Source organism: Eumetopias jubatus, unplaced genomic scaffold (genome assembly GCF_037043125.1).
Source record: "Eumetopias jubatus isolate StellerSeaLion01/CBP00866 unplaced genomic scaffold, mEumJub1_p1.0 scaffold_1, whole genome shotgun sequence".
NCBI classification, from domain to species: domain Eukaryota; kingdom Metazoa; phylum Chordata; class Mammalia; order Carnivora; family Otariidae; genus Eumetopias; species Eumetopias jubatus.
In genome coordinates, this window is record NW_028274807.1 from 194,362,933 (window position 1) to 194,383,986 (window position 21,054).

Consider the following 21,054-nt stretch of genomic DNA (forward strand, 5'->3'; position numbering starts at 1 on the left):
AGTCTCCTCCTTTCTATTTTCCCATTAGTACCAGTGGGGGAGGTGGGCTGAAGGTTCAGACTTATCTCCCCTTTCTCACTGGACTTGCATCATGGCCAATTCACTGCCCACTGAGTCCTGAAACGCTATTGCCACTCACTTGGGGAATTCTGACACTATACTCTGTGAATAACTCTCTTCTCTGAGGATTTGTAGCAGGTTTAGATTTGGCTTCAGTCCACAGGCATTCCAGAAAATGAAAGGAACGAACATCCAAGCACTAGTTGTGAGCTGTCCTGGGTTGCTCTCACTGACAGCAGCTTTGTGACTAAAGGGAGATCCTTTTGTTGGAATTCAACCAAGTCCTCACTGGGTTCAGAGTGTTTGGGTTGTCAGTTTCTTCTGTGTCAGTGGCATCATTACTAAGAACAACAGTTACACGTTGTTTATTTTATTTTGAGACTTACTAAATCATAGACTTCATGGGTTCAAATCTCCACTTTGCCATTGAGTAGCCACGTGAACTCCAGCAAGTTAATTCACCCCTCTGACTCTACTTCTTTATCTGTAAATGGGGAAATAATAGCACCTGCCTCATTAGATGGCTGTGCAGATTGAATGACTTAATACCTAGAGAAGAGTTAGAATTATGTAGTGTACCATATAGTGTTATAGTGCTATCGTGCTGTAGGATAGTATAGTGTTTGGCACAGAAAAAGTGCTGGGGAGTGTTAGCTAAATATTCCCTATTGTGGGATCTGTGGCATGTCCTCTGGGGTGGATAACAGTCTTGGCAAGAGAGTTCAATAATCTTGAAATAGGCCAGTGGTGTGCTGGTAAAACAGGTCAACGGGGGTGGGGTGGGGTGGGGAGAGCCCTGATGGGTAGTGTTTGCCAATTTCCATAGTGTAAATACTCCTACCATGGCCGAGGTACTGACTGACCATGGAATTGGAAAGAGACGCAGGTAACTGACTCTCACTAGCCAGTGGTAGCAGCCAGTTCCAGCACACCGCACAAAGAGACCCTTCAGCCTGTGAGATTATTAGAGCAATCGCCAATGAGAATGGCCCTCAAATCCTAGCTTTCCTTTGATGTGAAACCATTATTTAGGGACCCCGCTATAGCTGATTGACCTGGATTGGGCTAGTTTTCTTTCTAGGAAGTTCAAATATCCTTTTTCCATCAAGTCTGAAGGTTTTAGCAGAGTTATTATATAAATAGTATGCCTTCCCAAGATGGATTTAGAATTTCCTGCTACCAGGGTACTGGAGCATCTTTCTCACTGACTTTCCTAAGACTCATATGTTAGCTCTTTTTTTCCCTTGACCTATCCAAGTATATGCCTCCAATACTCCCTCTCTTTGCTAAGTTAGCTGCAGTCCGTTTTTGTAGCTGGCAATCCAAAGAAACCTAACCAAACTCATATTTTGATAGAATTCTTGCTCTGGGAATTGCCTGACATGGGCCTCTGTTGTCTGCACTGATACCTTCAGAGATGGGAAAGAGGCAGCTTGTGCTGGTTGTTTGAAGCTGTGACTTAGCCGGAGTTCTTTCTGTTTTTGGATTGGCATCAGCCTGATCTACCTGTGATTTTCATCTGTAGGTCCCAATTCAATCTTAGTGCCCCTGGGGAGCAAGCCTTCTCTGTATTCCCTTTAGCCAATAGTTGGAGGAGTAACTACCATGTTGCTGTCTTTCCAGACATTGATTATTCCCACATTTGTAGCCATACATATACATATTGCATGAAAAACTTCAACGCCAAGTAGAGGCAGAGTATGTCATATTTTCATATTTCCTCCTGGACTTCTGGCCACCTTTAGATGTGGTTTTCCTAAGGCTTAATGTTGACCAACCCAGCTTTTCTCTCCTCCTCTGGTAACTGAGGGTGCTGAGAAGGACTTGGACACCATGCGTAGCGGGGACTATTTGTGAAATAAAAGATCACTCCTCACCTATATCCTAAGGATGCAATATCTAAAACAGGTATCAAAGGAATGGACACTTAGTAAGTGACACTTAGTAAGAACAACTGGGGTTCAACATGACGTTTCTAAGGCAAACCTGCTTAGAAATCTAGGCGATATTTAGCAAAAGGTCAAGCACTTTTCAAAAAGGAATGAGAAGCCCCCATCTATGCAGAGTAAAAGGGAATGGCCAGATGTTCCTCAAACACACCCTAATTATAATAATATTCAGCAATCAAATGAATGCTTTCTAGATTTTGAGTGTCACGGACCAATAATGTGAAAAAATATTTTTGAAAACAACATAAAGCTTATTAAACTATTAAGTTAAATGATGCTATTTAAATGTTAACTCCATCATCATCATTTGATAAAAGGGCATTTTAACACCACAAATGAGCAAAGACATTACCTAATTTCAAAATAAAAGGCTGCCATTACCTGGAAAGGGTGTTGGCAATCTTATTCCTACAGTATTTGCCCATGTCCTCACCTGTGTGCCTGCGTGCCTGAATGAGAGTGTGTGCCCTTGTATGTGCATGTGTAGATGAGTGTGTGCGTGCACATGGGAGAACTGCAGCACAACCAAGTGCCAGTCTTTGATTTGGCACTTAGGGATCACTTAATCTGACCAGAGTTTTTCTCTGGTAGTACTCTAACATCCCTGGAATTTATATAGCTGGAAATAGGAGTAAATACACAAGACAGATATAATTTCAAATGACTGAATCCTCTTAGCTTTTCCTCGGAAGTTTATCCCCATCTGAAAGCCTCTCTTTTCCTTCTAGAGCCCTCCAATACAGCCTTCGTTCACACCCCACCACTACCTCTGCAGTCTGTGAAAACCTACCCGCATCATCCCAGACCAAAGGGATGTTCCTTCCTTCCTACAGCCAAGCATTTTAGTGAAATGACCAAGTCACACAGACTTGGATTCACATTCCAGTTTCACCACTGAAAAGCAATGTGATTTTGGGTAATTTCTTAAATTTCACAGACTCAGTTTATTGAACTTCATGATAGGAATAAGAAAACTTTGTCCTTGGAGGATAATTTGAGAGGACTAGATGAAACTATGTGCTTTACCCATGCCTCACGTATACATATAGCAAACAAAGTAATAACTGTTAATAATTGCTAATCCTCCATCCTAACAATGGAGGCATTAATCGACTATTGTCTTTTGTTTTTTGATTTAATGTTTCGTATGCATTTGTTTTCTTTACCAGAAGAGTTTGCAAGCCCTATGCCTTATTGCTCCCGCATAGCGTCTAGCACAGTGTTTGTCCATAGTAAATTCTCTTCAGATATGTGTAGAGATTAAGACACAGATTGACATTAGATGGTTCTTTTATGCCACCACCCATGATTGTGTCACCTCCTCAAGGATACTTTTTTCTTGGTCCTCTCACTAATGGGAATTTAGAAAACCCCTTAAGCATTCTGCAGCCACATTCTTCTCTGACTCCTGCCTTATGTCCTGTGACTTGAAGTTCAAATCTAAAGGAAGGTGCTCCACTTCTGCTCAGTGGTGCAGGACAGCCTCAAGGCTGTCCCGGGAGATAGATGATCTGATCTCAAAGCAATCAGTCAACAGGTCAGTATCTCAGGCAGTGGTAATCAGTGTCAGGTTGGGATTTGATCACCAGGAAGTTTCTCACTAAGTGGTTTTCCAGATCTGAGGGTACCCAATAAGGGACTGGGATCTGTCATCTTTTGGGGCTTCTAGTCCCCTTCTTCCCACTCTGATTTGTGTAGCAGGCTCTCTCCTATGGACTGGGTTGTCTCTAGTAGGTAGTCTTGGGTGCGTGTAGGATTAGTAGTCGGATATTGTGGAGAGGGAATTGCTTCAATCTCTTAAGTCTTTGAGGTTAGAAAGTGATAAAGAATTACAATTATCTGTGTATTATAAACAAGCAGATGAAGAAACCAGTAAAGCTGCTCTTTTATGGAAGAAAATTGCTAGGTTGAACTGCATGAGATCACTGATATTTGATTGTTTCTGACACCAAAAAAGTACACTTCATATCATTCAGCCTAATAGCTCTTAATATGAGGTTTCAGGTTTCTGTTTATTTGTTCATGTTTGAGCTTCTGGATTGTAACTGCATCACATTGGACATTCGGAATGAAGAGGACAGGTTGGGAGCGAGCTTTCGAATCAACTATTCCCGTATGAGATGCCCGTGGGTGAACATGCCATGTGAATTCTTATGCCCAGCCTTTGGGTTGGTACACAGGATTCATGGATATCTTCTTTGCCTGGTATTGCTAATGATCTGGTATTCGTTACTGAGAGAAATACAATGGTATTTCTTTGTGTTTTGTGGCATTGTTGCGGGGTCAGCCATCATGACTATGCGCATGGAGAGTCTCTGGGGTTTGCCATATGGTAGCAGGAGTGGTGCCTGTCTTCTTTGTCCTTTCCTCCCTGGTACCTGGCACGCAGTGGGTACTCGGTTAATATATGTTCAAGGAATTGAAGGACTGGGCTCTGATCATCTGGTTAGTTTATTCTTCCCTGTGTGGTCAGTAAACAGCCACCCTAGAGGAACACGTTCCCTCCAGTTGCTTTGGAGTGGACTTCCTAATTTCACATCAGAAATATTCTTGCTTCTTAGTGATCGCTCCTCCCGGAGTGGAAATTTCACTTCCATGAGCCACAAGGCCACCCATACTGTAAATCTGAGACTGCTTTCTATACCATTGTGTCTTGGGCTGGTTCCCCCACGATTCTTTCCAGATGTGGAGTGCTTTCAGGTAGTTTACCAGACTCGTTCATTCTGCATCCGCTGTCTGGTTTCACATTCCCTCAACCTCTGAGAAGGAGCATTCTAGTAGTGTCCCATATATTATATTCATGAATCCAGAAATTTCAGGTAACTAACAGATATAACTCATTATTTCTGGATTCACTAGCGGATTTTTGTAACTCTTCATTGTATATGTGTCTTTTAAATCAGTTGCTTTGCAATGCAGTACTTTAGATGTGTGTATGTGTATGCATAGTTTTATACTTCTGTAGTTTGGGGTCTGAAATTAATTTATGGTCATAGAATATGCTCTTGCATCTCTTTTTAGTTTACAGCTTATGATACATTGGTGAAACCTTGCTGAGAAGTGGCCACACGCATTTGCTTTCTCTCCCGTTGGCACATGCAACAAGTGGCTAGTGAGTGTGCATTATACAGATTCTAATGTGTTTTTATGGCAGCATTTTAGCAATTTCTTCCCAACACATAACTGCTATAAATTTGGTCTCACTTTTTTCCCTCACATTGTTGAAGTGTGTTCAGAAAAATATGTCATCCTAGTTTTTAGGTATGAAGCCCCTTTGGATTTACAGTCAGTCTACTTTATTCCGTATGTTCTAGCAAATTCATGTATGGCAAGTACAGAAATGCTGACACTTCCATTCATTTGGATGCAACTATGTGTCCATTGAGTTTTCCCTTTTTAAAAAAAGGCAACTAAAACATGCCTATCACCTCTTAACCCACCTCTCAGCAGGCCCAATCCTATATTGAATGTTTATTTGATAATTTGATAAGTGATCATTTGAATCTAAACTTCCATCAAGAAATGAAAAATATGAGCAGAAAAGGTATTCGAATGTGAGATGCCCTAGCTCCTTACACATTGTGGAGCTCTTCTGTGGCTAACATTCATTTTTTAAATAAGCACCATTTGTGGTACCTTTTTAGAATATAGATGATAGAGATGTAATTACTTTGGGAAAAACTGGAAAAGGGCAGTATTTATTGCAATGGCCACGAGATGGCAGACCTAAAAGCCAGACTTCTCAGAGAGATTTACTTGAGGAATTATGTCTTTGAGGGTGCTTTAAAAGCCATCAGCTTCCCAAAGGAAGACTCCTACAGGTTATCCTGAGTTGCCGGTCAATTCTGTGTGTGGCAGGCACCGCGAGGGAGAACATCTTCAGGCTGAGGGGAATCTGGTTAGCCTTCCTCCCTATCAGATAGGATGCCTTCCTGCTCCTTCTGGAAACCTGCTATTTGCTTGGCATACACAGATACACCACTGTTTCCTTCCCCCAGTACAGAGACACCACTGCCTTTTTCCTTTCTCCTGGATAGGAACTGTCACAAAAGAGCTGCTTCCACCAAATTTAATTTTTTGTATTTCTCTCTACAAGATCTGCTTTACAGAATCTTAATTCAATTTTCTTCAAATGTTGCATTAGCAAAAGTCTGGAATGTGCCCCCTTCTGCTCATATTCCTCTTACAGCAATGACATGACAGTCTGTTTTGTTTTTCATTATAATTTAGCCTATGGGAATATTCTGTTCCACGTAAACATAAATAAAGGGAGGTTTGATTTAAGACAAAAATTTCAAATTAAGAGGGGAAATATTTAGTTCAAGATACAGGAGGGCAATTTGCTGCTCTGTGCAAAGACTTGCTAACTAACAGATATTAGTTGCATTAAATATACAGTAGAGGGAAAATTAAAATATATTGTCTTTTGGGAAATATATATATACATATATGCATGTATATACTTTGATATATCTCACCGATAAGAAAAAAAAAATAATTGATCAGATACCCTGAGTGCTAAACCTTGGAGTTAGTGACCTATTTTCTGGCAGTTATTCATTTCCAACCAAAAAGTTAATGTGATAAGGCAAGTGTCTGGACAGTAACTGATCATCCATGGACAACAGGTTTAGCAAAGCTCTGGCCCATAGTGAAGTCCAGATGTATTCGGTTTTCCTACTATCAATCATCAGTAACCCTTCCAGGGAGTCTTGTTGGGTGTATTGCACATAGAAAGCTACATTGGCAGAGTTAAGTGGTCAACAGAGAAGCTTTCTCATCACTGAACTAGGATAATGGGAACAAATGAGAACTATAGTGAGCAATTCTACACTAATGCCTCGTGTGCTAGTGTGTGCCTGGTGTGCCTGGTGAAGTGTCAGAGGCCCTTCGTTTTACTTGCCCTCCCTCCCTTCCAAATTTACCATTTTTTAAAGATTTTTTTTTTTTAATAGAAGTTTTTTTGTTTTGAAGTTGTTTGACTTTGGTTAGATTTTGCACTTGACCTTGACTTTTAAAAGGTCACCTTTTAAAACACGTTTCCATTTCTCATGTGGCATGAAATCACATCTTGCGCACTTTTGTGGGGCCTTTCCTATCAGTTTGGACGGAATGATATTGAACAGTTATTGACTAAATCAGACCTGCCTGGCCTGGGATGCAACTCTTCTATGATGAGCACACTGTGTGCATACTCAAGCTCTGTTTTCTCCTTTAAATTTGTTTGCGAAACAGACATCATCTCATGAAAGTCAAATGTGCAATTAAACAGAAACCAATTTCAGAGAGTCGGCCTTGAAAGTAAGTGACCCACTGGCATTTTTAGAATGTTTACTGTAAAGGAGAGCCCGGTAGAAAGAAGGCAAAACTTGAATCTTTACATTTGGTGGTATCTGTGTTATGTAATAATAAGTAATTGCTAACATTTGTGTGGTTGTATCAGGCACCGCACAGAATCTCGACATGCGTTATCACATTTAACTCTCACAAAGATTTTAGAGATAGTGATTGTCATCCTTCTTAGTTCAATTATGAGGAAATTTAGGTTTCAGAGTCATTAAGTAACTTGCCAGGGAAACAAACAATAGAACAATAGATATTACTGAAATTCAAACCCGGGTATATTCAGTTCCAAAGCTCAGGCACTAAATTAGTATCCTAATCAAGTACCTTAATCAAGTCTTGAGGACATGAGTGATATTTTATTAGATAAGTTTAAAGAAATCATAATAGGCTAAAAATCGAAAGAAGTAATTTCTTATCTCTGTGTGTGTGTGTGTGTGTGTGTGTGTGTGTGTGTGTGTGTGTGTGGGCGGGCACCCAGTAATCAGTAATACCACACACATGTCTTCTACCAGGACTTAGAGAAGGGCTCCTTGCTCCTCGCATCCCTCATTGCCTTTTATCAGGTCTCCCAAGGAAGGAGAATGGCGAGAACAATTTAGGATGGGGACAGTAGCTCTTCCTGGCACTCATCCTCTGGCCTCTTCCATATGGGAAAGTCAGTTGGCCTCAGACTCCCAAACACCCTTTGTAGCAGGATGACAAGAGGTGCCTGCATTTGCCATCTCAGTGTCCTGAAAGCGCACAGTGTTGCCTCTACAGAGCTTCCTGGCCTAGCCGCACTTGGCGGAACCCAAGGGTGGCTCAGCTGCCTACTTAGGTCATGCCCTGAATAAGTAGTGGGGTAAAAGCTGGTGCATGGAGCAAAGAGCTTCCACAGGACTTCGTGGCCCCTGTGTTAGGAAATTCCAGTCGTGTGCTATTAGGTTTCAAAGACAAAATTCTCCGTAATTGGAGTAAACTATTTCTTGAGGTCAGTTTTAGGTGGGCGACAGAGAGCAAACCGCATTAAGGAGTCTGGGCTGCCAAAGCGTGGCCTTTACAAATCTGGTCTGTTCTTTGTCCTTGCTGGAACTTGTGGTTGTTCAAATATATCTCACCCTGTGGGCCCCACCTTATGTGAGCGGCTTTGCTTTCTGCGTGGGCCCTTCTGCATATACAATACATCATTCTGCTGGTGGGTAGTGTTGATATTAATTGATATCAGAAGACTTTCGTTTCTCAAGATGCTTTTTAAAAATCCTGCTTTTAAAATTGAGGCAAATGAGCATCTATCTCCAGGGCTGATCACAGCAAACCTCCACCCATCCTCACCCCAGGGGTGAGAGAGAGGCTGTTTTGAACAGGATCTTTCGTCACCGTCTGTCTTAAGTCACCTCCTACTGAACTTACGGTTGAAGATTCAGGGTCATGAGGGAAAGAAAACAGTAATTAACTGGGAAAAGTTGATTGAGCGGAATTTTTTTTCCCACAGTATGATTAGAACATGACTGCGGGCTGAGCACCATACATAATGTAGGTTCTCCCTTGCATGTCATTATCCAAACATTTCTTAATGCTTTTTAAGCATCTGCTTTTGTAATTGAATGTGTTCCTAAAGATGGGTCAGCTCACTAAAACAAGAACCTGCAAGAAAAAAAATGTGTTACTACTCCCCTCCCCCGCCCCAACCCAATTTATAACAGTTCCTAATTGGTCTGCCTCATTTACAATTCCTAAAATTAATTTTGGACCCTCTCTCAGAGCTTAAGTCATCATTAATAGAGCGACAGCAACAGGGAGTGAAATAGAAATGTTTATAAAGCTCCCTTTTAAATTGACTGTGATAAGTGATGTAGTGATGTATTACCATCAGAGGATTCTGGAGCTCCCTTTGTGAAGGTTAGCCACAGGCAACACTCAAAAGAAGGCATTTATCTTGGTGGGAGACGCCCTTCAGTCTTCTTTTGTTTTATTCCATTGAGGTTTTTCTTTTCAGGGTGGCTCAAACCATTTTTTTTGGTGTTTTATTAGCTGTATCTTGACTACCTCCTGCAAACTGAATGACAGCAAAGGGCTATTAAATGTGTTCTTGCACATATTTTTATCCATTGTTAACCCTGACTAAATGTGTGTGAGGGCACAGAAGTCCCCCCTCTTTTTACTTCATTGTTGCCCATATTTGTTAAAGAAATTATTCCCCTTGACGTTTGTTTAGGCTGCACTTTGATAAAATGCTGTCTATGGTCCACTTTCTTAGCTTGGCATTCAGCAGACTCTTATAGATTTATTTCTCTTTGCATTATCTTATCTTCCTTTCTAGCTTATTTGGGCTTCCTTTTCATATTTTAAGCTACATTTTGGGGCATAGACAGATCACCTTAGTAATTGTATACTAAAGCACTGCAGTGTTCTAAAGATAATTTTGCAAGCCTTTGGCATATACTTAACCCCACTAACTATCTAAAGATGAGAAAATATGTTCTTTTCGTGTTGTCTGTGAACAGAAAGGACAGATTAACTGCTGAAGGTGATTTCAGACTTATAGAAACTTTCTTCAGGTTGATGGGACCATAACAATTTCTGAAGCAATGTAAATCTGGCCTTGAATCTAGATGATTCACCTGATGGGGAAAATAATGAGGATTTTTCTTTGTGTTTCCAATTTATATCCAAATGTCTTTTCACAGGTACAAACTTTATGTTTAAGCATGTTTTTAAAACATGTAGATGTAAAAGGGCATTAGAAATGCAAATATTTCCGTTTTCCCAGACTTTCCCTATTGGAAAAAAAAAAGTGGTAACATTTAAGCTTCCTAATTTATTACAATGTTTGCCATTTTCTCAAAACGGGCCTCTGTGTATTTTCAGTAAAGTATTTGTCATTTGGCTTTAAGTAGATGTATTAGCAAATTGCCTTATGGGAATTGCAAAAAGTGTAGAATCTGATATAGGGCAGGCAAATGAAATTAATCTTTAAAAAATGTATGTTCAGTATCCCTCACCCTCAAAAGCCCCTGACTCTAAAGCAGGGATAATGAAAACCTATAACTTTGCAGAATTAGCTTACAGTGATTTAAATTATTAATTGAAATGTATCAGCTTGATAAAGGATTATTTAAATTCATTTTATAAAGCTTATTGCTTAAAAAAAAAAAAACACAAATGCAATGATTCTATCAGCCTAGAATTTAGAGTTTTCTTTGCCAGTTGTCCCTGTACAAGTAAGAAGTGGCCAGATATAGCCTTAACTTATTCAGAACATCTTTCCAGATATCCTAGAGTGTGAAATGTTCATATTTTTCTAGGTTTATACACTTTAATTTTCTGCCAATTACTGTTTGACTTAAATAGACTAGAATTATTGAATGTAGATTTCAATCAAGTTATTTTAAAAGAAATTATCATTAGTTTATGGTCAATATTTAAAGGAGAGTATATATATTTATATATTATATATATAAAATCCTTGTTACATTAATTTTGTTCAGAGTTCTATGATTGTATAATACCAGCATTTATAAAACATATTTGTTAGCCAGAAGCAAACAAAACAAAGTAAAAAAAAAAATAAGGAAAATGTTACAAGGAACAAAATGAGTTATTTTGCATCAATTTAATGTAGATGAGTAGTGGTTTTAAATGTACTTTTTAAAAAATGATTTTAAATGTAGTTTGAGGTATAATAATTAATAATAATAGGATTTGGGACTATATTTAGTAAAACATCTGTAAAGAATTAGGAATTGATACGTGTTTTATGATCAGCAGTTTTCTGATCAACAGAATTAGAAAATAATTTGTTGGGACTTTTAGTGATATTACAAGAGGATAAATAAGTGTTAAGTCATGAAAAGCTTAAATTATAGAATTACAGGGCAAAAGGAGTTTAAAAGGGTCTTTCTTTATGTTGATAATGACTTTTAACAGTTATTGAAGCTGTGTAATTCTGAATTTTTACCTGAAAGAGGAAAATGGGTTGAAAAGGACCATAGGATATAACACATAAAAGTGGACACAGGGAACCTACTTAGGCAATGATTAGAACTGTCCACACGGGAGATGATGGTAGATTGTACCAGACATGTGTATGCGAAAGTACGTGTATGTGCACTTACCTGCGTATAGAGTGAGAGGCACAGAGAGAACATAATAAATACCTTGATGAGAAAATGAACAAATGTCACATATGCCAAGCATTTGAAGCATGCACCTGCAGTTTATTTGATGACTGAGAAGTTTCATTTACAATTTTTTAATGTTTACGCTCATGATATTTTGTGAGAAAGAAGAAGAATGCAGGAAGGTAGAGGCAGAAAAAAAAAGCAAAAACCAGCCTATCCATTTCACCACCATGAGATAATGACTATTAGCGTTTGGTGTCTTTCCTTCCGATTTTTTCTATGAATATAGTTTTATGTTTGGGGGATCTTATTGTGTATACACATGCACATCAAGAACTGTTGAGGATTCTGAGATTTTTCCTTAGTGACATGCTAACAGGTTAGCCTGCCTCAGTTTCATGGATGCAGGTAGATGACCAGAGACTTTGAGGTCAGAAACAAAGGACTTCATTGCTCAAGGTGCAGAGAACAGTGTCAGCATATCTATGTCAGTTCTCCTTTCCTCACGTCCCATGGAGGCAAGGCAGAGGGGTGAGATGAATAGCTGTACCTACTGTGCGTTGAATTACAAGGGAAGAATCCTGAGCTTACAGAACCTGAATCTTTTATAATGGCAGTAATATGACTGCCCTTTGCTCTGGACGGAGATGCTATTATATGAGGGTAGTAAGCATGTCTACCCTTTGATCCTAAGGGAGAAACTCTTTCTTCCAAGGCTATTCACTATACAAACATTCTGGAAAGGTTGTGAGAAAAGAAGATAGTGCCTTTGCTTGTAAAATGTGCAGAAATATGAGACACATGGAGAATTGTCTCTCAACAAATAAATGTTTTCACAGATCTTTTTTCATCAGCATTTTAAACGCTGCATATAGCTGTAAAGAGTGAAATATGGAGGGGCACCTGGGTGGCTCAGTCGGTTAAGTGTCTGACTTCAGCTCAGGTCATGATCTCAGAGTCCTGGCATTGGAATCAAGCCCCACACCCCACGCTGAACTCCACAGTCAGTGGGGAGTCTGGCTGGCACTCTTGCTGGCACATGCACACTTGCTCTCCCTCTCAAATAAATAAAAATCTTTTTAAAAGAAAGAGTGAAATGTGGAGATACAGCGTAATCTCTGATCAATCCCCAATTTTCCTACTAATGATTTCTTAGGTTGTTTCCATTAAAAAAGCTTCACATGGACATTTCAATTTGGGGCAGAGTGACCTTAGGTGTGTGGTAGTTAAGTTGGAGTAGGTAGTGAATGGGCTCTCCCTGATTTGAAGGCTGTGCAGCCTCTTCAGCTTGGCTTTATGTACAAATATGCATGAGCTGTGAATGGTAAGTATGTCTGTTGTCTCAAGATGTTATCCAGAGGGAGACAGGCTGTGTGAAGCTGGATTTGAATGCTGCTGTTGATAGTCCAGCCTGCACTGGTTTTCTTCTGGAAAGTGGACATATTCCCTGACATTTCTGCTGCTCATATGTCTGAGTGAGTCCCCAACAGAAGCTCCTACTGCCTGCCATTAGCAGGGCCCAGAGAAGGGGGAAAATCTGAGATCCAAATAATGACCATCTTGTTCAAACATCTGGAGGGGGCCTGGTCTGGAGGGGGCCTGGTCTGGGAATTAAGAAAGACAAAACAGGATCATAATCAGGTTTTAGTCCTGGGACTTGTATGCAAAGAAAATATCCAATACAGAGGCTTTCCCAGGGCTGTGAGGTCTTGTAAGGTATCTAGGATGTGGCAGAAGTGACACAGATTGAGACAAGACTTCCTTAGTGTGAAGAAAGACTAAACGAAGACACCAGGAGAGCCATTTTCTAGTTAGAAACAGTCCCCCCAAATTCCATGTTGAAATTTGCGACAGATGTTGCCAGAAAATTGAACTGTAAAATGGGAGGAGGCAACTCTAAGCAATAATCAGAGATTAAGGGGTCAAAGCATCATAATATATTTTTTAGAGGGTGAAGAGGGGCAGAGGGAGAGGATCTCAGGCAGGCTCCACACCCAGCATGGAGCCCTACCTGGGGCTCAATCTCATGACCCTGAAATCATGACCTGAGCTGAAATTAAGAGTCAACAGCCCAACTGACTGAGCCACCCAGGAGCCCCAAAATTGATAAGGTTTTTAAAGATTACTTTGGGTTTTGTTCTAGGGAGACCAGTGGGTTGCAGGGGTAGATGCTGATAGTTGGGAGAAGTTTGGTAGCAGTAGATCAGTTTAGATAAGGAATGTCTTTTCGGGTGCTTGGATGACGCAGTCGGTTAAGCATCTGCCTTCAGCTCAGGTCATGAACCCAGGGTCCTGGGATCGAGTCCTGCTTTGGGCTCCCTGCTCATTGGGGAGTCTGCTTCCCCCTCTGTTCTTCCTCCTGCTCATGCTCTCTCTCTCAAAAATAAATAAATAAATAAAATCTTTTAAAAATGTTTAGATAAGGAATGTATTTTGGAGTAAAACCTACTGAAGTTTTGATGGGGTGTCTCTGGGAAGAGAAGAAAGGGAAAGAATCAAGGATGACGTCTAGGTTTGGGGCTTGGGCTACTCAGTGGATGGTGGTATAATTACTAGATAAGAAGGCTGAGGAAGGAATGGTTTTTGGTGGAATAGCAGGAAAGCATCATTAATTACACTGAGAATGGAAAGCACTACCCCACTAAATATCTCTGCCCCTTCAAAAGAAAATCTTGCGTGAAAAAAAATGATATTGATATTTAAATTGTTGGCCAGTTTTGTTGGGTTGTCTTGGAGTACCTAGAACTTTACTTGGCCAATGGCTGGATGGGTGGATGGATGGTTGGATGGGTGGATGGATTAAAGTGTCCTAGAAGTGAATGCTCAGATTGACTCCCTCCATTTCTAATTTGCAGCTTTGTCTATGACAAAGACATGAAAGATGACTCCTTCAGAGGAACTGGTGCATGTGTCTTAGGGATTCTGACCCAGAATACTTTGTCCATTTTGAGAATCAAAAGAGTTAGTTTGTCTTAAACATTGTCCATAATTCCTTCCCATTAAGACAGTGTTCTATGGTTCATTTCAACTGTAAATGACAATTATTTTTTTTTATACTTCGTAAAAATCACAATAATTTTTATTTTACCAGACAGGAAGCACTGCTTGCAGCAATCAGTGAGAAAGATGCAAATATTGCCTTGCTGGAATTGTCTGCTTCCAAAAAGAAAAAGACACAGGAAGAAGTTATGGCCCTCAAGCGGGAAAAAGATCGACTTGTGCATCAGTTAAAGCAGCAGGTGGGGCCTCCTGCACGAAAGGTGTGTTTTGCTGGTTTTGGGGCCTTGGGTGCTTTCTCTGGGTTTAGCTACTCTTCATCCTCCCATGTCCATCGTGCCGGCTCAAGCAGCTAAAACCAGGTAGGAATGAAATGGCCCAGGTTGTTGCTGGGACATCATTTTACTGCTTTTCTGTGTTTATGGGCATGTGCCTGGGCTTGTGTGGTTTGCAGCCAGTGCTATTTTCTTTTCTTTTATATTCACATCATCTCCCCAGAAATAGCTGTCAGGTCTCTTCCTTCCAGTGGACTTTGTATGATTTCTGACTAAATCTTAGAAACTACTATTTAAATTCTGGGCACCTTCGTTACCTTCTGTCTTGCTCACGTTCTGGGCCCCATCAGTAACTCTCCTCATCCAGTTCTTTAGATTTCTTTCTTTCCATACTTCCAACCTTGGTTCTTCAACTAGTTCCTTTAGGACCTTTCGACTAAGGAATATCTCCCAGCCCCTAGCACTGCCAGACTATGCTTGGAGACCTCCCCAGCCATTATTTAGTTAAACATTTTTTTCAATCACCTATTTACTCAATTATCCATCTTTTTCCTCCTCTCTAGGCCACTGTATTTCTTCTGAGGGAAAAGAAAGGAGGGGAAAATGAAGGAGGGGCAAAGTCCTAACTTGTACAGAAAGCAGTTCTTTTCTTTTTGGAGGGTTTTCTGGAAGTGGTTTGAATGGAAATTACACCTGAAGCATATTGCAAAATCATTCCTGAAATCTTCAGACCTTATTTCTTCTCCATATATAACTTGGGGGCTTTGGTTAAAGATATTCAGCAATGGTTAAAGATATTCACTGGGATTCTAACTTCATTGTGAAACCGACTCAGCATATATTATGGCTCAGTGGTCTGTGGTCTCACAAGGTGGCTGTCACATCTTAGCTTGGGCCACATGTGGCTCTGAAGCTCTCTAAATGCCACATGGTGCCACATGGAGTGTGTCCACATCAATTTCAGCCCCCAGGACGGGTTCTCTGTCTGCTAGGGTGATCTAGGCATAGAGTGCAAGGTGAGTGGAAGAGAAGCCCAAAGAAATAAGTCCCTTCCCTTCACAAATGGGCCAACCCTTTCCGTCTTCAGGAAAGAAAAGGCATCCTTTGGCCCTAAACAAGAGTCCATTTCTCATAGGGCTGCCTTGCTGAGAGAGAGAGACCACTGCCATGCCTGGGTGCCCTCTCCTGCAGAGGGAGGGTCCCGGTTACTGCCAGACATCGGGGTCATTCCACAGAGCAGCATGCCTCGCTAGTGCTGGCCCTGGGGGTTGGGAACCGCTTACATCTGACTTCTTAGTTTGGGGCTGTGCATCTTCTACACTGGGTTTCCACCCACCTGGCCACAGAAAGTCAAGACAAGCCCCCTTCTTTGCTTTCTCCTAACTCCTTCCCTGTGAGCCCTGAGCCCTCCCCTCCTGCACCTAACCATTGTAGCTTTCTCCCACAGGTATATAGACCTAAGAAACAGCCCCTGAGCTCGAATATACCATGCACTTGTGATGCTGGCTACAGCCCAGATATTACGGCCAAGTACCACGGGTCCAGCTACGATGCATACATGATCCAAAGGTCTCAGGTCAGTCAGTAGCTAAGGAGACACTTGCCCCCACCGTGGGGGTTGGGAGGTGCATAACAGCTACATCCTGCCTTGCCCTTTACCTCTTTTAATGATTTACAGTACTTGGTGCCCAAAAATCCTGAGACCATAGATGATGGCATTATATCTTGATTTGTAATGTGATTTCATTTATTATGTATTTGCCAAGGGTTCCAGACTTGGTGGCTACCCTCTGGGGCCAGCTCTTCTGAAATGGCCTGGCATTGCTGCAAATAGCCAAGACTGCCAGAGGCCTTACTGTCAGGCATAGTGAATTATATTTTTCTTTCTGTCTCTCAGATACCTTGCTCCCCAAATCTCCCTCTACTTTTCCCAATAAGGAATTTTTTTAAGACTGTTTTTTTTCTTTCTCAGCATCATGAAAATGCACTCCTGGATTCCAGGAAGGATTGAGTGTAGCCCTTCAATTTGCTCCTGGGAAACTGCACAAAGCCTTCATTATTCACGACAGGCTTGGTTTTGGGTATCATGGGGCACATTGGGGAAACCCCAGCCATGCAGAGTTAGTCTTCCGCCTGAACTAAGGCAGGATCTGAAGGGCTGTGTGGGAAAAAAGAAGGCAGCCAACGAGAAGGATGGGTTCCTCGATGATTTAGGTTTGAAATCCTTCCCCACACCCTGTAGGCAACAGAGGGGAAAAAAAAAAAAAGCACATGAATTGATGTACCCTTGTTGTAAATGATATGATTCTAAGAATAATGATTAATTGGCTTATAAAAGTGCTCCCTTTTTATTGAGTGTTTGCTCTGTGCCAGGATGTGTATCCAGTGTCCCTCGGGAACTTTGTCCCATGGTCCTCACAGCAGCCCTGTGGTGTGGGTGGCAGATTACTTCCCTTTTCCAGGGGGTGTAACTGAGACTCAGAGTGTGGAATAACCAGCCTAAAACACACAGCTTATAAGCGATAGAGCTTGAGTTTTGGATAGTCCACCTGAGTCCACACATACCCCATCAGGTTCAGAAAGGAATTCAGAGTGACAAGCAGAAGGGTATTCCAGAACCTGTGAGGTCCCCTTACCTTTGTAAGCTTGAAGTAGATGCCATTGAAGAATGTTCTCTGGCTATTCATAAGGGGTGGGTTCTGCCTAGAGCGCTTAGGCTTAAGCTATTTGATCATGTCAATAATTCCTAATACTTCTGAGTTCTCACCACATGCCAGGCATGGGTGTAAAGGTCTTACATACACTGTCTCAGCAACTCCCAACAAAATTGAAGGGCTGATGCTCTTAGAGGAGAAAGAACCAGACATCCAGAGAGGTTGGGTGCCTTGCTCAGGCTTCACAGCCGGACATTCCATGATGCTTGAAAAGACCCTTTTCCATGACTGTACAACCATGACTGTATTTGACAGCTGCCATCTAGAGTTGGACTGCTTAGGGCTACTCTTGTTTGAGCACTTGTTAGCTGTGTGATCATGGGCAAAATACTAAACCTCCCTAAACCTCAGTTTCCTTGTCTGTAAATTGGGCTAATAATTTAATTCAAAGTATTGTGAGTATAATGTATATAAAGAGCTTTGCACATGCCTAGCACATAATAGGTGCTGTATATTTATGAGCTACTATGGGAAAAAGAGCAGACAGACATTAGTACTTAAGTGTTCCTGGTCCTCCCTCCCTTAAAGCCCAAGCACTGGGGGAGCAGTAAACAGTCATGTCAGGAACCATAGACACTAGCACCCAGTGTGCACTGAAGAGGCTCATAGTGCTTATTAAATGTGCTTGGTTTGTGTCTGCAGTCACATAGAGTCAGTCAGAGAGGGAAGCCTTGGGAGAACAAGTCCCAGACCTCAGCTGTCACCACCTGCATGAGTGACTTGGGAGGGCAGAGCTCTTTTATTTTTTTTTCTTAAATGTTTTATTGTTAGGTTAATCACCATACATTACATCATTAGTTTTTGTAGTGTTCCATGATTCATTGTCTGTGCATAACACCAGGGCAGAGCTCTTTTAGATGGCTAGGCCAATGGGAGGGGAAGGCCTGGATCTGGGTGTTCATCTGCCCAATGTTCTGTGAGGATACTGAAGCAGACTGGCGCACAAGAGATGCCACCCTCTTCAGGCTGCCTTCCGCTCAGCTCATCTCATGCAGGTCTTTCCACTGCCCATGACATTCCCTGTGACTGAACATTGGCAGCTCGTTCAACAATCCCCACAGTTACTGCACTTTGCCAAGAACATAGCGGGCGCTCAATAAATATTTATTTTGTGAGTGAATGCATGATTACCACATGCCAGGCTCTATGCCAAGTGCTTTATGTATACATAAGTTTACAAACATTATCTCACTTTTTCCTCATAATCAACCAACCAACATATTGCATATCTGCCATATGCCAGGCTCTCTGCCAGGTGCTGGGGATTCATCCATAACAGTTATTTTATCTGCTGCAATGAGGAGAGTGTCATTCTTATTTTTGAGTTGATCAAACCAAGGCTCCAAGAGACCACATGATGCAACTACCATACCTATACATACCACCCATACCCAGAAGTGCAGGGTTGGGCTTCTGAGTTGTAGAAGTGCTGACACTTTGCTCTTAGCTAGGCTAGATACTGCATCCTTAAAGCAATAGTGTGAGCCATGGATTAGCCCCCACACCTCACAGATGTTGTCAGAGGAATCAAGTTCCAATGCCTCAGCCTGTGGCTCCCAAGCTGCCTAGGGGCACAAGGGTGAGAAGGTATGGATAGCTTAGTGAGGCCAAGTACCATGTTGGAATTCAACTCAACAATATTCATTGAGTGCTTTCCGTGTATTAGGGATGGCTAGGCATTTTTGGAATACATCAGTGACCAAAATAGATAAAGACCCCTTCCTAGTGGAGCTTATGTTTTAATGATTGGGGTGGGGGGGATGGGAGAAAGGCAATAAGCCTGAACATAACAAATAAGCAAATTACATGGTAAAAAAAGAACAATGTAGACCAGTATAAGGGAGAAGAGGAATGTCAGGGAAGGATTGAGGACATGGTAACAGTGTAAAATAGGGTAGACAAATGGGCCTCATTGGGAAGGAGACCCTTGAGCAAAGACTCGAAGGAGGTGTGAGAGAGGGAGAGCCCTTTAGATATCTAGGGGAAGAGTGTTTTGGCAGAGGGAATCACTAGTGCAAAAGCCCTAAGGCAGGAACATGCTGGTGTGTTTGGGGAAGAACAGGGAAACCAGTGTGGCTGGAGTAGAGTAGGCAAGGAGGTGAAGAGGCGAGCTGTCAGAGCAGTAATGGGGTGGGGATAGGATGTGTAGGGCTCTTGGGCAGGATCTGCTGAAGGTGGTACTTCTGGAGCAGAAGTTCTCTGCAGTTAGGAACAAAACACATGACATGAGCCATGCAAACTCAGAGCAGGGGGGGCTCTCAGGTACCACTCAGAGTGCCCTAAGACTGCCTTACTTGAGCCCACTCTCCAGATCCCCTGCCTTCAGCTTCTAAGGAGTCCCAGGGCATAGCTTGTGTTTGTAAAAAGCATTGCCATTTCCCCTGGAGCCATGAAGAACTAATACCAGAATTTGCTTGTCATGGCTAGTGAGATTTTTGAGTAGGAACAGAGCCCTTTGACAAAATGCCCTCCCTGACTTTCTGGCCATCTCAACAACATACCACTGGAGTCTAAATCCTGCACTCTCCTTGCTGTAAGGAGACAGGCAGGTGGTCATTAATGGCCACCACCATGCCATTGGCCTACTCAGGGTGATGGCTATGCCTAGGGGAAGTGCAGCCTACCTCTAGGCCAAGGCAGAGATTCACAAACCTCAGTGGGCAGAATCTTGATCTTTTCTAAAGATGTATCTCACACTTATCACTCTCCAGCCCTTACTGCTGAAAAATCTTCCCTGGCTTCCTTTACTGGTGCAATAAAGACACATTCAAACCAATATGCGCTCTGCCTTGTACATGCAGTGCAATCCCCTCTGCCTGGAATACATTTCCTTCTTTTCCTCACCTAGTTAATGCCCATTCACCCATTCAATCTCAATCCAACATCACTTTTTTCAGGGAAGCTTTCTGGGACTTTCTCAATTATGTCAAATCTCTAGTTTGGTGCTCCTATAGAATGTGTACATCACTTAATTGCACTGTAACAGATGCAATTTTGCATTTGTTTTTGTGATTATTTGAATAGTAACTATCTGCTAGTTTTATGAGCTCCATGAGGACTAAGAATGTGACCCTGTGACTTTTTTTGTTGACCATTTCTCTCCAGGCCTAGCACAATTGCTAGCACATAGTGGGCATTTAGTAAATATTTGTTGAAAGTATAAATTAATGAGTGGGTGAATTGCCAGGGCAGCTTGTTAAAAAAAAAAGAGAGACGTTATTGATCAATCACGACTTTAGACAAAACTTAGCATTATGATTCTTCCCAGTATTCCAGGCAGCCGCCACCTGTAGGAGTTGGTAGAAGATATGAGACTTTTTTGCCAAGTGATGACCACAAAATGGTGTCATGTTGCAAGATATGGAGATGCCTTTTTCCATCCTTGAATTTTGTGCAGTGGTGGCCATTTTGAACCTTTCTTCTGAATCTGTTCTCTGTATTTTAGTTCAAATCCCCTCCAAATTTGGGGATTCTTCTTGAATAAAATGTCACTGAGTTTCCGTATGTGGCAAAGGTTACTTGCTGTTATGAAGGGCCCTCTACTTCATCCCTGAAAACCTCTGAGTGTCATAAATCAATTTGCCTAGAAATACCTAAACTCCTGTTAAACATC

At 41.6% G+C, this 21,054-nt stretch overlaps 1 protein-coding gene across 2 annotated transcripts in view; it reads left to right on the forward strand.

The window, feature by feature from the left end:
* The window catches only part of ERC2 (ELKS/RAB6-interacting/CAST family member 2), a 936,802-nt gene that overhangs the window by 699,647 nt on the left and 216,101 nt on the right, over nucleotides 1–21,054 (forward strand). For both annotated transcript variants that reach the window (XM_088022015.1, XM_088022017.1), the window contains 2 exons: nucleotides 14,547–14,694; nucleotides 16,175–16,303. In XM_088022015.1, coding sequence (XP_087878141.1) covers nucleotides 14,547–14,694; nucleotides 16,175–16,303 — 277 coding nt within the window. The remainder of the gene's footprint in view (nucleotides 1–14,546; nucleotides 14,695–16,174; nucleotides 16,304–21,054) is intronic.